The sequence below is a fragment of the Pholis gunnellus genome (genome assembly GCF_910591455.1).
Source record: "Pholis gunnellus genome assembly, chromosome: 5".
In the NCBI taxonomy this organism is placed as follows: Eukaryota; Metazoa; Chordata; class Actinopteri; order Perciformes; family Pholidae; genus Pholis; species Pholis gunnellus.
In genome coordinates, this window is record NC_136531.1 from 6,563,079 (window position 1) to 6,583,429 (window position 20,351).

At 41.6% G+C, this 20,351-nt stretch overlaps 1 protein-coding gene across 1 annotated transcript in view; it reads left to right on the plus strand.

Moving 5' to 3' along the window:
* Positions 1-9,690: 9,690 nt before the first annotated feature.
* gna12a (guanine nucleotide binding protein (G protein) alpha 12a) overlaps positions 9,691-20,351 on the plus strand; it is a 19,736-nt gene continuing 9,075 nt past the window's right edge. The window contains exons 1-2 of the mRNA XM_079159191.1: positions 9,691-10,361; positions 16,030-16,248. Of these exons, the coding sequence (XP_079015317.1) occupies positions 10,044-10,361; positions 16,030-16,248 (537 nt within the window). The 5' untranslated portion in view covers positions 9,691-10,043. The remainder of the gene's footprint in view (positions 10,362-16,029; positions 16,249-20,351) is intronic.

A 20,351-nucleotide genomic window follows, 5' to 3' on the forward strand; every position in this document is an offset into this window, starting at 1 on the left:
TATTTTCTTTTTACTCGGAAATATGAGTTGCCGTCAACTGGAGTGTCAGTCATTTCACCTGGTTCGCTGCTCGCGCTTTGTGCGTTTGTGTCTTTATACGTGTGTGTAGTTGGAGTTCAGCCCGACAGAGAGAGCAGAGCAAATGCACGCTGCAGCGTGATAATAAATTACATCAAAAAGTACTAATAAAAAACACCAGCAATGTCGGGGCTTATCAATACGATCTTTAATCATTTAGCACCGGGGCCCGTTGAATGCCGGGTTTTGGAACGCATCCCTACCTTCAGATAACGTAAAAGGCCCCATTTAGAGCCAGTATCCGTTCTGGGCTGCTGTAGAAACATGGCGGTGCAAGATGGCGGCGTCTGTGGAAGACGATCCACTTCCTAAGAAGACATAAACAGCTTTTTCTAAGCTAAGGAAAAGTAACGATTCTTAGTTTTGGGTGATTACGCACCGATTAAAACATAGTTATGAATATTATATTCAATATCTGCCAATAGTAATGTCTGTCCTATGTACTTTTGGGGTATTATTGAGTTAAGGGCTGTCAACTTACAGGATAAATAAAAGAGTGAGTGCATGGATGAATTGAAAATTAAATTAATTTCAACATAGCTTGTATTTTCAAATTCGTAACGGTCCCTTAGGGATGACGAAGCTGCCGGCATAAGCCGATTATGTTTAACGTTGCGCGACTGCATGTTTGCTCTCGAGTCATAGCTGACAGAGCTAAAACGTTCAAAAGTGTGAGCTCACATTGATCTAAATGTAATATATGTATTAAAAAAAAAAGTGTAAAAGGCTGCGCAGCAGGGGGGTAGGCAACCTCATGAAACAGATACACCGTTGAATAGATCTGAAGCATCGCTGTGTGTTTGACTGCTATAGCAACGCGACTGCGGCACCCACGTCCTCAGTGCAGCATCCCGGCAGCTCCGTAGTTATTAACTCATGGACACAATTAGATTTGGTTCAAACACTTCTAAATTGGAAGTTTAGAAGTTCTAGTTTGTGTTCCTAAACAATTCCAGAGACATCAGTCAAGCAGCAGCCACAACTTCGTTACTGGATAGCGGAAGTCAGAAACTCAAATCCAACCCAGTCTCCATCGCTAGATGAGGGACAATGACACAGGGCTGTCGCTGAGTTTATTTTTTAAGAATTACAGCTCTTCGCTACAGTGGAAGAGGAGACGTTAAGATGCAAGTTTGACATTAATGTGATACCTATGCTATGTGTTCTAACAAAAAAAGGTCTAGAAGCACTAAAAAGAACTCTTTGCAAAAGATGGAGAGCTGAGGAGGAGCCTCAGTCTACCGCAAAACACTGCACCATCCATAAAAAGATCAAGAGTGCCAGTGTACAGAGGCCTTCGTCCCATTCCTACCTCCGAAGACTCTGCCCTCTGGTGGAAGGATAAGACGGACACTCTTCATCACCTCTGCTTGCAAGCCTCAACACCGTCAGAAACCGTGTTCACCACTGCTGGGGACACAATTAGTAAAGAAAGATCTCAGATTCTTCCTGAGAAAACACGCTCATTTTCTTTAAAACAACCTTTTGATGTAGTTTTTGCATGGCCCAAATAATACAGGAGAAATGCCACAACTATACTCTATATTGTTCTGTTTACATATTTTCACTCTATATGAATGTTGTTTCTTGGTTATTTTTTTTGTTATGCATTTCTATCCGCTTCTGAGAAGCTCAAGGACTATAGTTATTCAATAAAATAACTATCCCTACTTGTGTCCTTTCAGCTCCCTGGACCTTACTTAATTAAGTAATGTTCACCTGGTTTATGTGGGTCACTTTTACATTCATCTAAATGATGAGACGAATACATATTTTATTCACTTATTTATACTTTGAATACTCAAGTGACACAAATACTGCAACCAGCTAACATTAATTATCTCAAACTGAAACCATTCCGGGCCATCAGTAGATTACAATACACCAATTGAACAGTTCAAATAGCATATAATGGTTACAGGTAGGGGAATACCAAAACACAAGTCAGAATACAAGTATAGCTTTGTTTACTTGTATACAGGCAGGGTCAAAACCGGGAGGTCAGTCAAGAAGGCGAACAAATCCAATACGGGGCAGTCAAAAATCCAAGGTCGAGAAAACAGATCAGGAACAATACTTCATAATAATAATAAGATAACACTGGAGCGTTCGGCTGAGACACACGAGACAATCTGGCAGGGAACAAGTGCCAGTCAGTGGACCTAAATAGTGAGGGACTAATGAAGGAATGGGCTGCAGGTGAGATGGGCGTGGAAGACCAGGTGAGGGGAATAAGTGATGATAGGGTGTGAATGGCAGGACCTGAAATGACAGGAGAGTTAATTAAACATGCTCCTAAACACCCACAATCCTATGATACATGATACATGTCTCGAACCTAGATTTTGAACCAAGGGAGCAATGCTCGTAAACTTTCAGTTATTTAACCTCAGCAATCTGCCCAAATCTGTTTCTGAACAGCTTTTAGGCGAGAAAGTGGAAATCCAGTTGCTGAATCTTGACTTATATTAGATCGAGTTGTTCTAACTCGATCTAATAACTCTCGCTCAGCAACAGACTTGTTCAGCGAGCTAACCCAAAAGCGTTAGCAGAAGCACAAAGAGGTGAGCAATGACAGAGAGAGAGAGACAGTGGGGGGAAACAGCATGTAGAGCCCAGCATATTGTCACATCTAAATGAGTGAATTAAGGCTTTATTTCTACAGTAGAAAGACTGAGACTGTTTGATGGGTTTTATTTTGTTTCTGCTGAGTTTAAAGTGTGTTTTTCAATGGAGTCTTGTGGTTTTGATCTCATTAATAAATCATAATAGTTGTCCAAATCTCTGTTGTTTTTTATCTATTAAACATATGTTTTGAATTTATTGATGATGAATTGTTGTTGATGAGGAATGCAAAAAAATATATATATTCCTCTGTAGGACCGGACTTGGAAGGACCCATCCTACCAAGGAAGCATCCTTGACTTTGAGAAACACCCATCATCATGGCCACTCACTCGGTGAGGCGTTCACACTACGTTTTCCTGTCACGTTGTATCCGTACAATTGACTGAAACACCATGTCTTCTGTGCCTTATGTGAAGTGCCTCTATTACCATCTGTACATCACATCTATAATAAAACACCTATGTTGGGAGTGAAGAAGAAGAAACAAGCACATTATGTGAACTGTATGTCTACAGCCCTGAAAAGAAAAGCACCTGTGTGAGTGTACCATGGATGTGAAGATGCTTTGAATCTAGCTCTATTGGAGTCTATGCTTTTCACTTTTGTTCCCTTAACCCCCACCGCTGTGTGTGCCATCTTACGCAGTAGAGTCAATTAGGCTTTTCTGCTTTCCTAAGTTCCTTTTTTAAGTTCCTGACTGCTTATCACTCCACTCCATCCAGTCTTTTCTTTCCTCGACTCCTTAACGGTGGAAGAATTATCTTCTCTCACCAGTCAGATCTGCAAAGTGACTCTCCATGTAAAAGCTATTTCCAAAGAAACACTTGACACCCTCATCTCCCTCGCCAAATCACATTTTCTTCGTTACTTTCTTTTTACAAATCCTCTGTGTTTCTTCTCTGAGCACTTTACCCTTTACCTGACTGCTGTAGAGCCTGAAAGAAAATGTCATGGCAACAGTCCAGGGCTCTGACCTTGCATTCCTGATATTTAACTTAGCTTATTATTACAGTCATACAGGAACTGAAGCTCAGTCTCCCGTTCCATCCGGGCCAAGTCACTCTGAATAAGAGTGCCAGCTAAAAGCATCAAGTGTAAAATGGAAAATGTTGGCCTGCCGTCAGGGGAAAGCTGGTGGGTGGTGAGGTGTTGAAAAACAGCGTTCGCATGTATTGATGCGAGGAGCCAGCCAAAACCTTGGCTTCGCTGTGAGCAATCAATGGACCCACACCTGGAAAAGTTTGGATGTTTGAATCATTAGTTAGAATACCAACAAACGCACATCATCAGTGCAGTGATAAACAACAGGAGGGGGATTTTGTAATCACTGCCTAAAATTAAACCATGAATCAATCAAACTACATCTGCCGTTATTTCTATTTGCAGATTCATCAACGAATCATTTCATCACAATTTTAGTCACAATGTCATAGAGCCCGATGGGACGACTTCAAATTGCTTGATTCGTCCAACCAACGGTCTGATACCCAAAGACGTTCAGTTTACAGGGAGATTAAATGGAGAAATGCAGGAAATCCTCACTTTTGAGAAGCTGGAATGTATTTTTGCTTGATAAATAACATTCAAAGGATGGTCAAAAACGATTCATTTTCTGTCGACTGACTCACCAATTGAAGGAGTAATCATTTCAGCACTGAATTAAACCTCCAATCAAAGAGAGAGTCAAACATATTTTCATTGAGACATTTCTTTTTCCGACTGGGTATGTTAGTTAGTTCCTTTTTTCATCAAATCTTGACTCTTCAAACTGGCTGAGATCTGAAACACGGTAGGTAAGACACCAAGCTGCCCAAAAAATCAGTTATTGCAGGTCTAAAGGTGATCTTGCATGGTTATACTTTGTTTCTTTCCACCATGAAAGGCAATGTGACTCATTTGACAGCTAGGCTATACTTCCATTGGTATTGGTGGTGCGTCCAATTCTGTTTTCGCTGTTTCACAGTTTGCTCCCAGTAAAAGACTTTAAAGGCCAATCCCTTGTCTCCTACCTTTTATTGGAAATGTGTTTCGCTCGCTGCATTGCTCAGCACCTTCATGTGTGTGTGAGGGCAGAGGAGAATGTGCTCCGGATATATTGATAATATTTCCTCACTGCAAGGGAGTGAGTAGAGCTACAGCCAAAAAGCGAGGCTATGACTGGAGAGCCTTGGTAGCCGAGTGGCTACGTCCGGGGTTCGCTTCCGGCATTGGGACCTGGGGAAGAGAGAGAGGGTCATACCCCTCTCTCTCTTGCCCATTTCTACACTGTGCTCTGTCTAATAAAGGTGAAAATGCTAAATTATGCTAAAATAAGGGGACCACACTATCAGTGACCCATTTCACATTTCACATAGTAATTTGATCCATTGTTATGATTAAAAATGTTGATTTATATCTGCTTTAATTTGGTGCGTACAGTGTTATACTACGAATGTAAGACCCAGTTTGCAACAGAATTGTCCTTTAGCATTGCAAAGTCAAACCCAAACAAAAGTTGCAAATCCTCTAAACCGACTGCCACTCAGCCCACTGAGTCTCATCTCTCTGACATGGAGCAGTGAGAGCAGCTCTGCCATTAGAGAGGGAAGAAGAGAAGCATGTTGCGCTGACTGGAGTGTGGGCCTGTCAATCACCGCTAACAGCTGCATTTGGCATTTCAGTCAGGTACAAAAGGTGTGTTTGGTGCCAAAGTACCTCAAGTCAGACAGGCATCCAGACAGTGTGCCTGAATAACAATATTTCATCAGAGTAAAGTGGGAATAACAGCGAAGAGGATGAGGAGGGGGAGGGTTTGAACATAGTTCAGGATGGAGCTGGATCCGTGTTGTTAGGACTTTTAACAGAAAGGCAACATACGTACATCATCAAGGTTCTCCACCACCATCTGTTCTCCGGATGAAGAGACTCCTGCCCCAAAATCCCCCCCCCCCACACACACACACACACACACACAGTCTCAGCACTCAACATGCCCTCCCAGATTCATTAGCATATAAATAACTCATACAAACACGAAAACACACACTAAGGCAATGGTGCCATCATACAGATGCCTCTTCCAGTAGTGTGAAGAGGTGAATGTAGAATATTAGTGGCTAGAAGCATACTCTGGTGGTGTCCATTAGTCTGTGTGAGTGTGTGTGCGTGTGTGTGTGTGTGTGTGTGTGTGTGTGTGTGTGTGTGCACGCCTGTGTGTCTGTTGTTCCAAGTCTGATGAAAAGGCTTTTAGGCTAATTACATGAGAGGAGTGTGTTGCCATCCAGATGAATTTTAATCTAGCACTACATTTCTCCCTCTTCCTCATACACGTAAATATTATGTACACACACACTGCACTGGCTCAATAGACTGTCGCAGCTGTTGGATTTTTTAATTAGGGGTTCATTTCAATAGAATAACTTGTTTTTATGTGTGTACAAGTGTGTGTGTGTGTGTGTGTGTGTGTGTGTGTGTGTGTGTGTGTGTGTGTGTGTGTGTGTGTGTGTGTGTGTGTGTGTTGTCACGTCCTCAACAACATTGGGATCAATATAGAACACCATGTTCCGAGCGTGATTTACACAGCCTCTTCGTGGTTATTTGTTGATACCTTGCTTGCTGACCGTGCATTTCATTCACCATCTCTCACCTCCTGCTTAAGTTTTAAAAATAATGTTTTTTTTAGGAGAGGCCGCACCAAATCTGATCTAACAGCGCCCTCTATCCAAAGAAACTTAGAACTGCAACACATTATATTCATTAAAAAACACTGTTGCTTGTTTCTTTTAGACTGTTCTGAATTCTGAATTCTGTTTTTGAATTCAAAGGTACAAAGTGAAATCAGGTCGATTTCGTTTCTTCGTTCTCTGAGGGCTTTACACTCCGTTCAACACAGTCTCTCGATTTGGACGAGGAGAAACTCACAGAAGACACAAAAAAACATTAAAGAGGAAACAATAAGAAGATAATAAACAGAGATGTGGTGTCTTCTCAAAGACTGCATACGCTCAGGATTTCAATCAAATTGTGTTTGGGTTGATGATTGTGAAGAGAGGACATTGAGCCACAAAACTCATCTCCACCACAAAGACCTTGAATAGGGACGGGCAAAACTCCTAATACTTTGTTTTGTGTGATGGAAATATTTGCTAATTCAAAAATTGCCTTTTGATGACAAAATTGGGCTTTTCTCTGAAGAGTTATTTGTGCCTCGGCTTATTCATCCACTCTAAAAATGCTCTGAAATTAATTCCACATTCAATTTCATACTTATAGATGTTTCAGCTTCTCACTCCTCATGTGTTACCAGTCCCAGCAAAAATCCTAAAAATGCTTTTTTGCTATTCAAATTATTTATTTATTTCCAAAATATTTGACTCCCTGTGCTTTTAGAGTTATATGTAACCTGAAGACATTGTTTACAAAGTGATGGCTGGATTCCATTTAGCTGCTTGGCTCGTGGTTATAAAGGCTCAAACTGATATGGGGGCATCATTCCCTTTTTGTTTGACAAAAGCTTCCATTTTCTGAAGAAGTAGTTAGTATTTTCCTTAAAGTAAAATCTGATATCAGTAACAGCTTTTGCAGAAATTATTTGTAATTAATTTGTCATATATAATTTTGGCTATTAATACACTTTTAGTTTGGGGAATTTAATACTTTTTCATACTTTGTCATCAATTTAATATTTTAAGCATTTGCTGGTTTAATAACCTTCAATTCATCCTCGTTTTCTTCTTTTTCTTCTGGGGATGTAATAGTACAATATGTAATCATGAAAAGAAAACAGTTGTGATGAATTAAAAAGCTGGAATATTCAACAATAATTGATATTCAGAGATTCCGCTCTTTGATGGCATCTGCTTTCCTTGCTTTAGCAACAACTGAGCATATTTTTGGATTTAATTTATTCCTATCTCATCTCTGCAAAAAAAAAATATAGGATTGAATTTGAAATGAGTTGATATTTTGTGGAAGAACATGTTGTATAGACTGATAGTGTTTAGATGAGACCATGCCAATTCAAAAAAATAAGAAACTAATAACACAGATGTACCAATTTTCTTTGATGTTAGAGGAACTGGAATGCTGATTAGTTCGCTTAGTTCAGCCTCAGCCCGTCCAAACGGATTCTCTCTGGTGGCCCTCAGTACCTCCATGTCTGCTGCTTCATCCAGCTGGCCGGCTTCTCCTGGGTCCACTTCCTTTGGCTCACAGTCACCATCTTAGCAGCAGACAGTTGGTGGGCAGAAGGGACTCTGCTGGAGTACACGAGGTCTGCGGACCCAACTGGCGTTTGTGAGGCAGATTATTCTTGTAGGGAAACTGGCCCTGAAAACGACCTGGATCCTTTGGCTGATTAGTGTCTTTGGCAGAGGAGGCTGTCAAGAAGAAAAGGGTCTCCTGTCGCATTGGCTGAGTGAGAAGCTTATGTTTCCCAGGGACACAAACCAATTTGTACAAGCCTGGATGCTTTGGCTTGGCTGGCTGTTTGACAGAGAGAAAGTGTGACGATGCAAAGACTTGTTGGTGGAGGAACCAGATTGGAGAGAAACAGACTTTCAGCTCAGGAACTTGCGACGTCTTTCATCCAGTGAGTCTGTTCCCAGTTGTGGTAAAATACGACGAGCATTTAGGGGAATCCATTGGCAGATTTTGAATATAATATGTTTTCATTGGTATAGTCACTTGAAAATAAGAATCGTTGTGTTTTCGTTAGTTTATAATGAGCCGTTTAAATCTACAGAGGGTTCGCAAGTTTCTACAGTAGTCCAGGAAGGACAAACCAAACACTGGCTCTAGATAGGGCCATTGGTATTTTCATTTTTTTCACATTGGCCACCATAGTTCTACACTCTTGGCACACGGGAGAAGTTTCAGTTGTTTGCAATCTGCCACCTCACCACTAGATGCTGCCAAATCCTACACACTGGACCTTTAATCTTGCAAAGCAATCCTTTTATTTCAACAAACATTCGATGATTTAGAGTTGTCAATGTGTGTTTCTTAGAGGATGTTGGGGGAAAAGGGTTTACTATACTATATATCTCCCTTTGCTGCTCATCCCAGTTAAGAGGCTTTGTATGGCAGAACATTTCTGCCACTGGGCTAAAAAAAAAGGTCCTGTAAGGAGAAAATATCACAAAATAATGAGATACTAAGTCAAAATATTGAGAAAGTTGTATCATTATTTTGGGATGCTAAGTCATTATATTGAGATTATTTAAAATGTTGAAAATATTTTTCAATATTTTTGAGATAGTAAGTCAAAATGTTGAGAATGTCATTATTTTGATATTCTAAGTCATTCTTGTTTGATACTAAGTCATTAAATTGAGATACAAAGTCAAATGGTTGAAAACGTTTCTCATTATTTTGAGATAGTAAGTGATTATTTTAAGTCATAATTTTGAGATGCCAGGTCATTATTTTAAGATCTACGTCAAAATGATAATACACTTTATTATTTTGAGCAACTAAGTCATAATTTTGACATTCTAAGCCATTGTTGTGAGATACTAAGTCATTTTGAGAGTATTCGTCATTATTTTGAGAAACTAAGTCCTTATTTTGATATTCTTAATCATTATTTTGATATTCTAAGTCCTTATTGTTCGATACTAAGTCATTATTTTGAGATACGAAGTCATTAAATGGAGAAACTAAGGCTTCTCATTATTTTGAGATACTAAATCATTATTTTTCAGATTCTCATTCTAACGATTGCCAGTCGTCGTTGTTCTTCATCACAGTGGCAGATATGGACTTCCATATATTTCTGAGCTGTTGCAGCAGAGTGTAACTCCCCTGTCGGTGGTCCCCGGTAGAGCACCGGCGCCCTCCTCATCAGTCTGACGGTCGGTCGGTCGGTCCCACCGCCGCCCGGAGGAGCTGCTCTCACTCCGCTGCCCAAGTTCACAAACCGCTGGCAGTGAGCGCAGACTGCGGATGGGCTGTCCCCGTGTGCGTCTTCTTACTATTGTTTGGCTTCGGATCGTCAGACCGACTACTGGTCCACTCTAGCCTGCGTCTTTTTGTTCAGGCCAGGACGGACTCAAACATTTAAACTTTTTTTAAATAGTGTTTTAAACATTTTCCGGCTTTGTTTCCTCTCTATCCAGATTTCTTTTTTTGTTGATGGCGCGGTCTACCCAAGATGGACACGGGTTGTCTGCTGGTTAGAGACTAGATAACGGCTTCACCCTTTCATTCTAAATGTAGAATTTATTTCATGATCCGCTGCAGACGTATTATTTATCAAGTGGATGTAACCAGACTGGGTCATTTCCACCCCAGAGGTCACATCCTATAATGAACATTTTCCCGCTGAAGTTTCGGTGAACTTTTTCCCACGACTCGCCATGTCGGGAGTTGTCCGCACCCTGAGCCGCTGCCTGCTCCCGTCCGAGGCCAGCCGGGACCCGGGCAGCAGCAAGGAGGGGAGCCGGGAGAGGGACGCGGCGCAGGAGCGCGAGGCGCGGCGCAGGAGCCGGGAGATAGACGCGATGCTCGCCCGGGAGAGGAGAGCCGTCCGCCGGCTGGTGAAGATCCTCCTGCTCGGGGCCGGAGAGAGCGGAAAGTCCACATTCCTCAAACAGATGCGCATCATTAACGGTCAAGAATTTGATAAAAAAGCACTTCTGGACTTCCGGGACACTATCTATGAGAATATACTGAAGGTAAGAACAAGGATTCATGGGAAATAGATAGCTTGGGGCCTTCAGGCAAACATTACAGCACGGTGTCCAAAGTTTAAACCACCAGGCTTATAAACTTCTGCTTTTGTCTTTTACTTTTAATTTGATATTTTATTCTATCGTGAATGTATATAACCTGTAAAACCGGGTCAAATAGTTAAAGTTAAACTCAAGGATGTGTGAGAAACTTACAGGAGAAATATTAATCAACTAATTGATTAATTCCTTGTTTAAGTCATTTTTTAAGGAAACAATGCCAAAAATCATAGTTCCATCTCCTCAAATGTGGAGATTTGATGTGTTTCTTCATCTTTAATGAGGGGAAACTGAACATATATGAGTTTTGGACTCAAGCGGAACCATTTTGATGGTTCTTTTTTCCTTTGTATGACATTTTATAGACCAAACAATTGTTGATTCATCAAGAAAATAATCCCCAGATGAATTAGTAGTAAAGAAAACATTGCTTATTAATCACAGCCCTAATATTGACATTTTCACCCCACAGTTGAGCCTCACACACCCACACACACACACACATACTCGCTCAAACACACAGGGAGGTTTGTTGACATACTACATATTTTTATCCTGAAGCGCTGTGCCTTTGTTTGCTGTCATGGCTGGGCCTCCTTCACCAGCTAACAATACCAGACTATTCCTGAGGGATGAGCACATCCGCCCTGAGTGCCACACAGCCCAGACAATGATGATAAGGGCCTGCACTTCTACACAGGCGAGGCAGTACACAATACCCTCCCTCCCCCTGAATACCAGCATACAGCGGCGGCGCTGTCTCGGGCCACGCCATCAACAGGACCCCCACCCACCCACCCACCCACCCCCGTACACACATTTCACCACCACTTATCCTCCTGAAAAACACACATGCCTGATGTGTAGGAGGGCAGGAGAGGCAAAAATTACACAAAATCACATGATTGGAAATGCATGTTTTGGACAATGAGGGGCGTCTTTTCCAACCTGCCTGTTTTCCAACAATCAGATAATTATATCCATTACTGATTAATTGGTAAATCTTTTTCTTGACTAATTGATACTTATTGGGATTATAAAATATCAGAAAATGATACAAAATTTGATATAAAAATGCCCTTATAAACGTCTAAGACATACTTCAAGTAACATTTGTAAATGCTGAAACAAGCTGAGGAGTGTTGGTGTATTAAGTGGGATGTTACCTGAACACACAGCCTCACCTGCCGGGTGTAGAGGACCCCCTCCCTTCATGGGAACCTGATGATAAAGAAAGAGAACAAAGCGGGAAGTTAAGGAGGGATGAAGTTGAAAGAGAACCCACAGGTGTGTTGCACAATTAGGCTTAAAAAGAATAAGTAACATAGAGGTGTAGCCCAGGTTTGGTGTCGCTTCTTCAATCTCAGTAATTACACCTCCGCCAACGGATAAATCGCTGCTCTTATCCTCAAAGTGGATTTATTTATTTGTCACGAAGTGAAACTAAAGAACTGTGTCAAGCCTTGAACATAAAGTGTAGGTTTCTGAACAACCTTATAGCCACTAATTCCCAAGCTGTACCTCTTGTGAGAACAGAACACAAACAACAATAAATAATTGTTAGTTTTCTTCCACTTTATATAGATTAAGCACACGATGGTTTGGAGGTTTTATCTTATCTCAATTTCTCTGATTGTCATTGTTTGTCTATCACTACTGCTTAACCAAGTGTTTCAAACACTAATCAATCAGGGGAGATAACCCAAGCGATTAGTTAATTTTTAACAAGAGGGGCGGATCGATTGTTTCGTTCGCCACCGTGGTCCAGGCCGTAGATTGTAACTTGCACAGACCTCAGTCAGATAAATGATCAATGAGTCAGACCGACAGGACTATTATATTCAACTAAACAGCCCCTCTGTTGCTGCACTCTCTCTGCTGCATGGGGTTTGAGGGGTGGGGGATGGCACCCTCCTCTCAAATCGCCTACTGGCCTTAAGGTTAAAAGAAATCTTCAGATTCCACGCTTTCACACACGGTACATTCTTTATTAGCCCGTCAGTGCCCCAAAACGTAGCATCATTTGCATCTTTGTAAACTTTGGGGCAGGGATGGATGCCCCAACTGACCCTTTCACTGAACCCTCCTCAAACGCAGATTGGCCAATCAAAGCGTAGCATCTACCAGCTCGAACCAGGCTCAGACAACTAACAAGTTGTGCTCCATAGACATAGACACTAGTCATTTTCAGGCTGGTTTAAGCTGGTCATGCTTAAATGTTGTGTAACAGTGATACTTGTTACCCTGAGAGGTTGGTCATTCCTTTGCAGGAGGAATAGCATTCAGTTCAAGAAAACAAATACAACAGCTGATTCAGGGCGATACATGTGATGTGACAGGTTTAATACAAATGTAAATAGTTCTGTTTTTCTGTGGAAAGGAGTGTTTCAAACAATGACAATAACAAAGTGTAAGGAGAACATTTATAACTTGTAATGGTTTGTACTGACTTTGGGCTGGTTGACGTTATTATCTGGGACGATGGGCGGTGTGTGAGCGGTGCACCTGTACTTTGTGGTCATGATAAGAATTTCAAATAAAGTTCTGTGGGTCTCAGCACAGTTTGTACTGATTGAGTTGTACGGATTGAAGAGATCATTTACTACTTAATGCTCGTTTGTTATAGGTCAGGGGGAAGAGGCGCTGGTTATCTGCCTTTAGCTGTATTTTGACCGTTTTTGACGTCTACTGTGTCGCAGGATTCGGATTGTGGGGACGAGAAACACCGGCACCATGTTTAAGGAGGAGGGTAGTGCAGCTGATGGGGCGGACATCCAGAAAGCAGGAAGGGAGCTACTTTGTAATTACACAATAGTGATAAATGAAACAGAGCTTTTTTCAGTCCCAGCCAGCTGCCTCCGTAGGCGACTGCTAATAATACCATTGACCACGTCAGTACTGTGAGGATACAGGTCTTCAGTTCAGAGATCAGATTTTTATGTTTTTCTAGCCCCATGTGGTTGGCGCCAGTGACACAAAAGACAAATACCAGGAGCTCGTCTTTTGTCTTTTTTCATTCTTGGCACAACTATTTTTGTCACTTTTCATGTGAACAACCATTCGCGATGACGGTCGGCTTTTCACGGCCTTCGAGTGTGGCCGTTTGGCTCGGATATCAACACTTTATTAACCCCCTTGATTAACTTTTGATTTGAAACACAACAACTCCTAAAAACCACTTCTTTTGAAGCACAACCCGCCTATTACAGGCTGAGGCTCCCTCTTTCAAAGGACCCAGTCAACGTGGGTGTGTCCTCCGAGAAAACCTGAGGCCTCAGAGACCAAAACAAATGTAGCATTCATCTGGTCCTTATCAGCTCATAAAGTCATCACCAAGTCCTCCTCAAAACAGATGGCAAAGTTTAATTACCGGTGGTAAACTATGATAATGGTGAACTATACTGGTGTTGTGAAATTGGATAATAATCCACCAGGATAAAGGTTAAGGCATCTATGTAAGGCCTATCTATCTGTAAAGCTACATATCGAGAATGCTAACAGGGCTCGACAGTAAGAGTTGCCAGGTTGTTTTTAGAAATTGGCAACCAATTCTCGGCCTTTAACAAATAAAAAGTAGGGACAGCAAACAGCAAAACATCCACCCCAAAAATAGATAAATGTTAAATATGTGTTGCATCAGTGATCAGAACCGGACAATGCTGCACGGTATTGGTGCGTTTACTCGTGTGAGCGTGTTTTAGAGACACCGGTGAAGGAAATCAAGTTGTTAAACTGTGGCGCAAAAAGTTTGACAAACCTGTCAACATCGCAAACAAATGTGGAGGTTGATTCAACTGACAAAGAACCATATGAACCTGAACAAAAAACAAATAGGAGGGATGGAAAGTGTCCCGGTGTCTTTGCGCTGGACAGATGATTACACTGCCAAGCACAACATTCACATTCACACTTTTATTTGACAGTGTAGAAATGAGTGAGACAGAGAGAGAAAGGCAAAGCTAGAGTTGAACCCTGTATGTTGCCGTAGCTTTGCATGCGCTGCCGAGAAGGCGCTCAACCCTTGTTACGCTATTTGATATATTTGGTGTAGAAATGCAGACAGGCTGAATTGATACACACTAACTGACTTGTTAAAGACAGACAAGGAGGACAAACAGACTGTCTGACCAGCAGGAACACAGAGGAACATGCGGTCATACAGGAAGTGAGACAGACAAGACTATAGAGGGTTATGCTACAAATACACAGAGTAGTAAATTGATACGGTTCAGGTTGGTAGATGATTCCATGGACAATAATCAAGAGTGGATGTGACTCAAAGCTCACACACAGTGACTCTCCATCAGTATTTTTACTGCGAACATGCTGCCGTTTGATCCGCATGTGTGTCAGATTACGGTCACACGTGTGTCTTTGTGGTAAACACCAGTTTTGTCAGTCTTACTCATTCCTACCGTAAAAACAAAAAACATCAATTCTGAAAAGAAAAGTTCTGAATGAGGGATCAGATTTAATAACACACCAGTTAGTCACAAAGTAGAACCCCAGTCAGACTGCACACAGACACGCTCACACACCACACACACACACACACACACACACACACACACTGTAGACGCTGCATGCATTTCACGTGTCATGTCACGTCTTCCTTTTATTTTACTGCACTTGCTTTTTTTCACACCCACACTTCCTGTTGCACAGACATCTATCTTAAGACGGAGAATCTCTCTTTGAACTTCCTTGTCTCAGATTTCTTCCCGATTTTTCTGGAATTTCTGGAGGATTTTCCTCGTCTTTGTAGAAACGAGGTTGAGCATGTTGTGGGCCTGTAAAGCCTCTTTGAATGCGAGATTAGGCTGTACAAATAAACTTGACTAGACTTGGCTATTGCACAAGGGTAAGGTGACTCATTGACACACACACACCCACACAGATACTCACGTGCCTTAACCTACTGTGACCTTTCAAACGCTTCGTAGTTCAATAATACTGCTTGCTGCTCTGTCCTCTGTTGATTCAATCAATAAATCAAGCAAACAGGCTTTAATAATACAACAGAATCTGAACTTTAAGATGCTGTGGAATGTGCTTCACATCGGAGTCAATTATTGGGCCACAAAAAAGTAAGCAAAGAGAAAGATAAACAAGCAGCAAAATTGACTAATAAATTACGTTAAAAATGCTAGAAGTAATGAGTCACACAAAATAGACCAAATTTGCCGGCAAACAAATTGAGATGCTGAATTTGAATGATTTAAAAGGAAGTATTTACAAGGAAGTATGAGAAAAGGAGAAGCAGAGAGAAAACATTGAATATCTGCCAGTGTGTGTGTGTGTGTGTTGGTTTGATCACTCAGCAGGAGACCTCCCACACAGAACAGAAAACCACCAGCAGCCACACATGCACATGTTTGAGGGTGCGTGTTGGACACATGCACGGTTAAAGTTACTCCGTGTTTACCAGTAACACTAGACTGTGTCGACGTTTTTCCCAGGAAGCAGCACATGCAGTATGACGCTTTTTTCTTTTCCCCTCCGTGTGGTCAGGAAATATTTGTTCAATATTGCTGGCATTAGAAAAAAAAGCAGCCGTTGCACCACTTCACCACATGTAGGCTGATGTATGTGCACTGATTGTGTGTCTCTGCAGGGCATGCGTGTGCTGGTGGACGCTCGGGACAAGCTGGGCATCAGCTGGCAGAGCTGCGAGAACGAGAAGCAGGGCATGCTGGTGATGTCGTGGGAGGGACGCGTGGGCGGCTCGGGGGTCGAGCCAAGTGAGTTCCAGCTGTACGTGATGGCACTGAGCGCGCTGTGGGCCGACACCGGCATACAGGAGGCCTACGCACGACGCTCCGAGTTCCAACTGGTGAGTAGATTTGTCGAGGCTATGTAGTGTTGACATTGATGCACCACTCCATCTAATGGAAAATATATTTAGATGTCTTGTGCTTTCATTTTTACACATTCAACCAAACCCATTCACGTATTTGCTATGTTTGGAATTTTTAGGATGCTTTAGATTGGTGGCACAGAAAGAGAGTTTTTAGTGACGGCTGCCCGTTAAGCTTTTTGTAAATGACAAAACTTGCATTGAAACTCAACTACTTGTTTTAGGAATACATATTTTTAACGATTGCAAACCAACCCTAAAGTAAGGTTTTGTAATCTTTAGATACTAGCAGCAGCACGCTAGATTTAAAAAAAAAATATCCTACCGAAAAAACCCAGTCCGGTGTTACCAACTCTTTTCCAATAAAAGCAGAACTAGCTCCAAAAGTTGCTAAATCTAATAAGAAAGTCGCTAAGGGATGTGATTCACTCTTGTTTTGGAACGAGCTTTGTGCGGTTGTCGTTTCGACTGGCTGCATTTGTGTTTTTCGGCGCTGTGTCCTCCATGTTTGTAGCTTCCTCTTACAATCTGGCACTTGGCCGCTAAATCTTTATAAAGGTTGACGTCCAGAAACACAACAAAATAAGAGAATACAGGCAAAGGGTAGCAGGTCTCTGCAGATGCAGACATTTGCACACACTTCTAGTGGGTCATATGTGATGACTGAGTCGGATTGTTTTTGTATTAGTCTATACATTTCGTTTTTAGTAGAGAAGTCATACTTATTGTGCTTTTAAAAGCCTTGAAAAGTGCTTAAATGACTCATGCAGCAGTCTGAGGCTCTGAGGTATCTACATAGAAAGTCCCAAACATATGTATTGATGGGAAAATATTAAAAAAATGATCTTCCATGACTATTTGTATTATAAACCAGCCTCCGGTTCATTCACTGACCAGGAGTCATGATCAGTCATAGATTACTCACTGGCTGTTGCTTCACATTTAAAGTTTCTCAGCAGCCAAAGAAAACTATATCAGGATGACTAATCAGGACTCCACTTGTTTCTCAGGCTGAAAATGTAATATTGCCTTTTCTGCGTCAATGTGGTGCCAAAGAAGTAAATAAAGTCTACCTATTGTCCTTAAAGCACATCAGATAACATCGTGGATCTGAATACAGCTCAGGACCTTTGTAACCCATCATTCCTCTCCATCACTTCTGTCTCACTCTGCTGTGAGCTGTGAAAAAATAATCTTTAATAAAAACCTGGCCCTGTGTGGGTTTAGCAGTCTAGACTGGCAGATATCTGCACCGTAACTGACTTACCACAGCCAGGAGTCACAACGTTGATAACAAGTGACATCCTCAAAACTTCAGAGGAAGTCACTGGATGATATCAGAAATGGGTTTTTTTGTACTTGTCACCGTGAAGTAGAACTGCACCGAGAGAAGCCTGTGGAGGTATTTATTGTTTTCCTGTGTAATTTACCACGCTCATGTTTTTGTGTTTGGAGACTTTACAAAGACGTAATTATTTTTCTCTTGACTGGAAATGAAGTTGGTGAAGTGGAGCCCTGTGGATTTTAATCTGCCACGCTGCACCGAACACAATCTGAAACAAGCGGCTCTTAGATTAGAGTGTTATTCTTTTTCCCTTTTAACCCTATTATATTAAACACATACTGATCAAAGGCAGTGGGTTGCACACATTACTGAGCCTCTTTTCATCATACTAATCGTGTGGAATAGAGGGAAAATAAGGTCAAAGCAGACTAAAGTAACTAAAAGATGAGTGAATATTTGCCAGAAACACGACTCCACATGTGTCAATGTTGAGTTTACAGCTTTTTACAATGCTGCCAAGTGGCCAGAAACCAAATAAAAGAAATATTGAAATGCTTAATTATTTCATACAAATATGTCTACGTCTAGAAAGAGTTACATATATATAACATTTTGAAAATGTTCTTGTTAATCAGTGTGCCATATCACCATTAGGTTTACATCAAAATTCAAACCTCCAACATATCTGTGATTTTATTCCATCCATATAGGCAACAAATATAGCAACATTTAAAAAATATATATATGAGCTACGAGAGCGCTATACAAGAAGGCTGTCATCCTCACAAAAACACCCACATCTGAGTTGAAATCATTAACAACCGTCCACCAATCTTGTTAATCAGCAATAAACTTAAATTCTGGCAACGAGTACGAGCCAATCAAAGGCAGAGTTGGGCGGGTTTTCTGCTGAATTTGGGTGGGTGAAAAAAATAATAATTAAACTACAAAACAGGTCGCGCAACCACCAATGGCAGTGAAAGAGGGGATTTAGCATGCATGAGAGAAGGCACTTCAACATTTCCATAAAAGTCTCCTGCACACTAAGATTACCCAACGCTGCTTTACACCAACTCGTTCTCTGCCGGTAACCAAACAAACTTATTAACAGGCTTATTTAAAGCAGCCACTTACTGTAGTTTGAAGATAATTATGAAACATAACAGCAGAAACAGCTGGAGAACCACTTAGTTTTACAAGTAACTGTTTCAGTGCCTACAAATGTGCCGTGAAAGGCCAGACAGACCGTTTATGACACTTAACGTTTCAACAGAATGTCATGGATGATCATTCAGTGTCAACACGGCGAACGTCTCACAGCGTCTCTGCGTCACCAGCTGGTCTTGTTGTCAGTGCAGTTTGTATCGGATGTTGCAGCTAGTTTATTTTCTGCGTCATTGGAAGTGACACAGCCGCTCTACTTTCCGTCCAGAGCTGTGCGTTTGACCTTTTACCCTGTTACACATTTATCAGTGGCAAAACTATCTGGAGTCAGACGGAAGCTACTTCCGTCTCCCTCTCACTTAACATACTGTAAGTGTGTGTGTGTGTGAGATGTGCACAGCTTTAGGTCAGACCTTGTCTAATCAGGAGTAGCTGTATGATAAAGCTAGTGCGGTACAGCAGCACAGGATTGCAGACATTGCCCTGGCTTAAAGAATAAGGGTGTTGATGTTTTTTATTTTTCTTACTGTCAACTTATTCCATGGAAAGACTAAAAACGTTTCCATTTGTGAATAATTAAGTGAGCATCCGCCCCGTGATTTTAATGGGTTCTTTCTTGGCCCAAGCTACACCCTTCCGACAAGGTTTATGAAAATCGGGCCAGTTGTTTTTCCGTAATCCTTCTGACAAACAAACCAACAAACCGAATTCAAACAAAACCTATTTGTTGCAGGTAGTTACTGACTAGCCAGTCATGCTAATTTTGCTCTCAGCCCTTCTGTTGTAGAAACTCTAGAAATGTGACTTTAGCAGCACGAGTCTCGCTTTTAACCAGCTATTAAACTCACACTACGAGCGACACAACAACAGGCTGCAAGTCAGTTTCACTGGAAGCCGGTGACATGAAGCTACTAACTGACTGATGACACTTCAATCAAAGTTGAGCTGGTCCCAATTTTCTTTCCGCGCTCAATAACACGGTGAAGCGTCAACTAGTGTTTCACTCTGTTCTGTTCTGTCTTAAAAAAAAGGCCATTGGCCAGTTCCCAGTGTTATTTAACGTCATCGTGACATCAACAAGCTCTTGAGCAACTATTCAAAGGTGACCCGCCGACAATGTAATTGACCACGCTTTCTTACTTTTATTGCTTGTCGTGTAAACAGATTTAGTTTTCCCTGAAATTTCCCAAGAAGACTTTGAGGTAAAGAAAACCTTGAGTCATCAAACTCCTCCTCCAGCGTGCGTATGTTTCATAATCAATGAAACGTGCGCACAGCGGCATGAGCAGACAGCTAACCCAGCGACTGCTTTCTGTGTTTACGTTTCTTTCGATATGTGTCAAATTTCAGACTTTGGCTAACGCATTGATGGTTTTGGTGTTTTCGTGGGATTAGTTGACGATAACAGAAATATAGAACACACCAGCCGTATCCCTTTCAAAGAAAAAAAAACTAAAATGTCTACTGTGGAGTAAATGTGCTGAGTTAGACGCTCTCCAACCCCCCCCCCCCCCCCCCCCCCCACCTCTTCTCTCCGCTCTCTGAGAGGTTTTCCGGGGATACCACAGTCAGCTTTTCCCAGGCAGGGCTGGAGCTGAGCCACCGGCTGACAGGGAGGAAACAAAAAGAG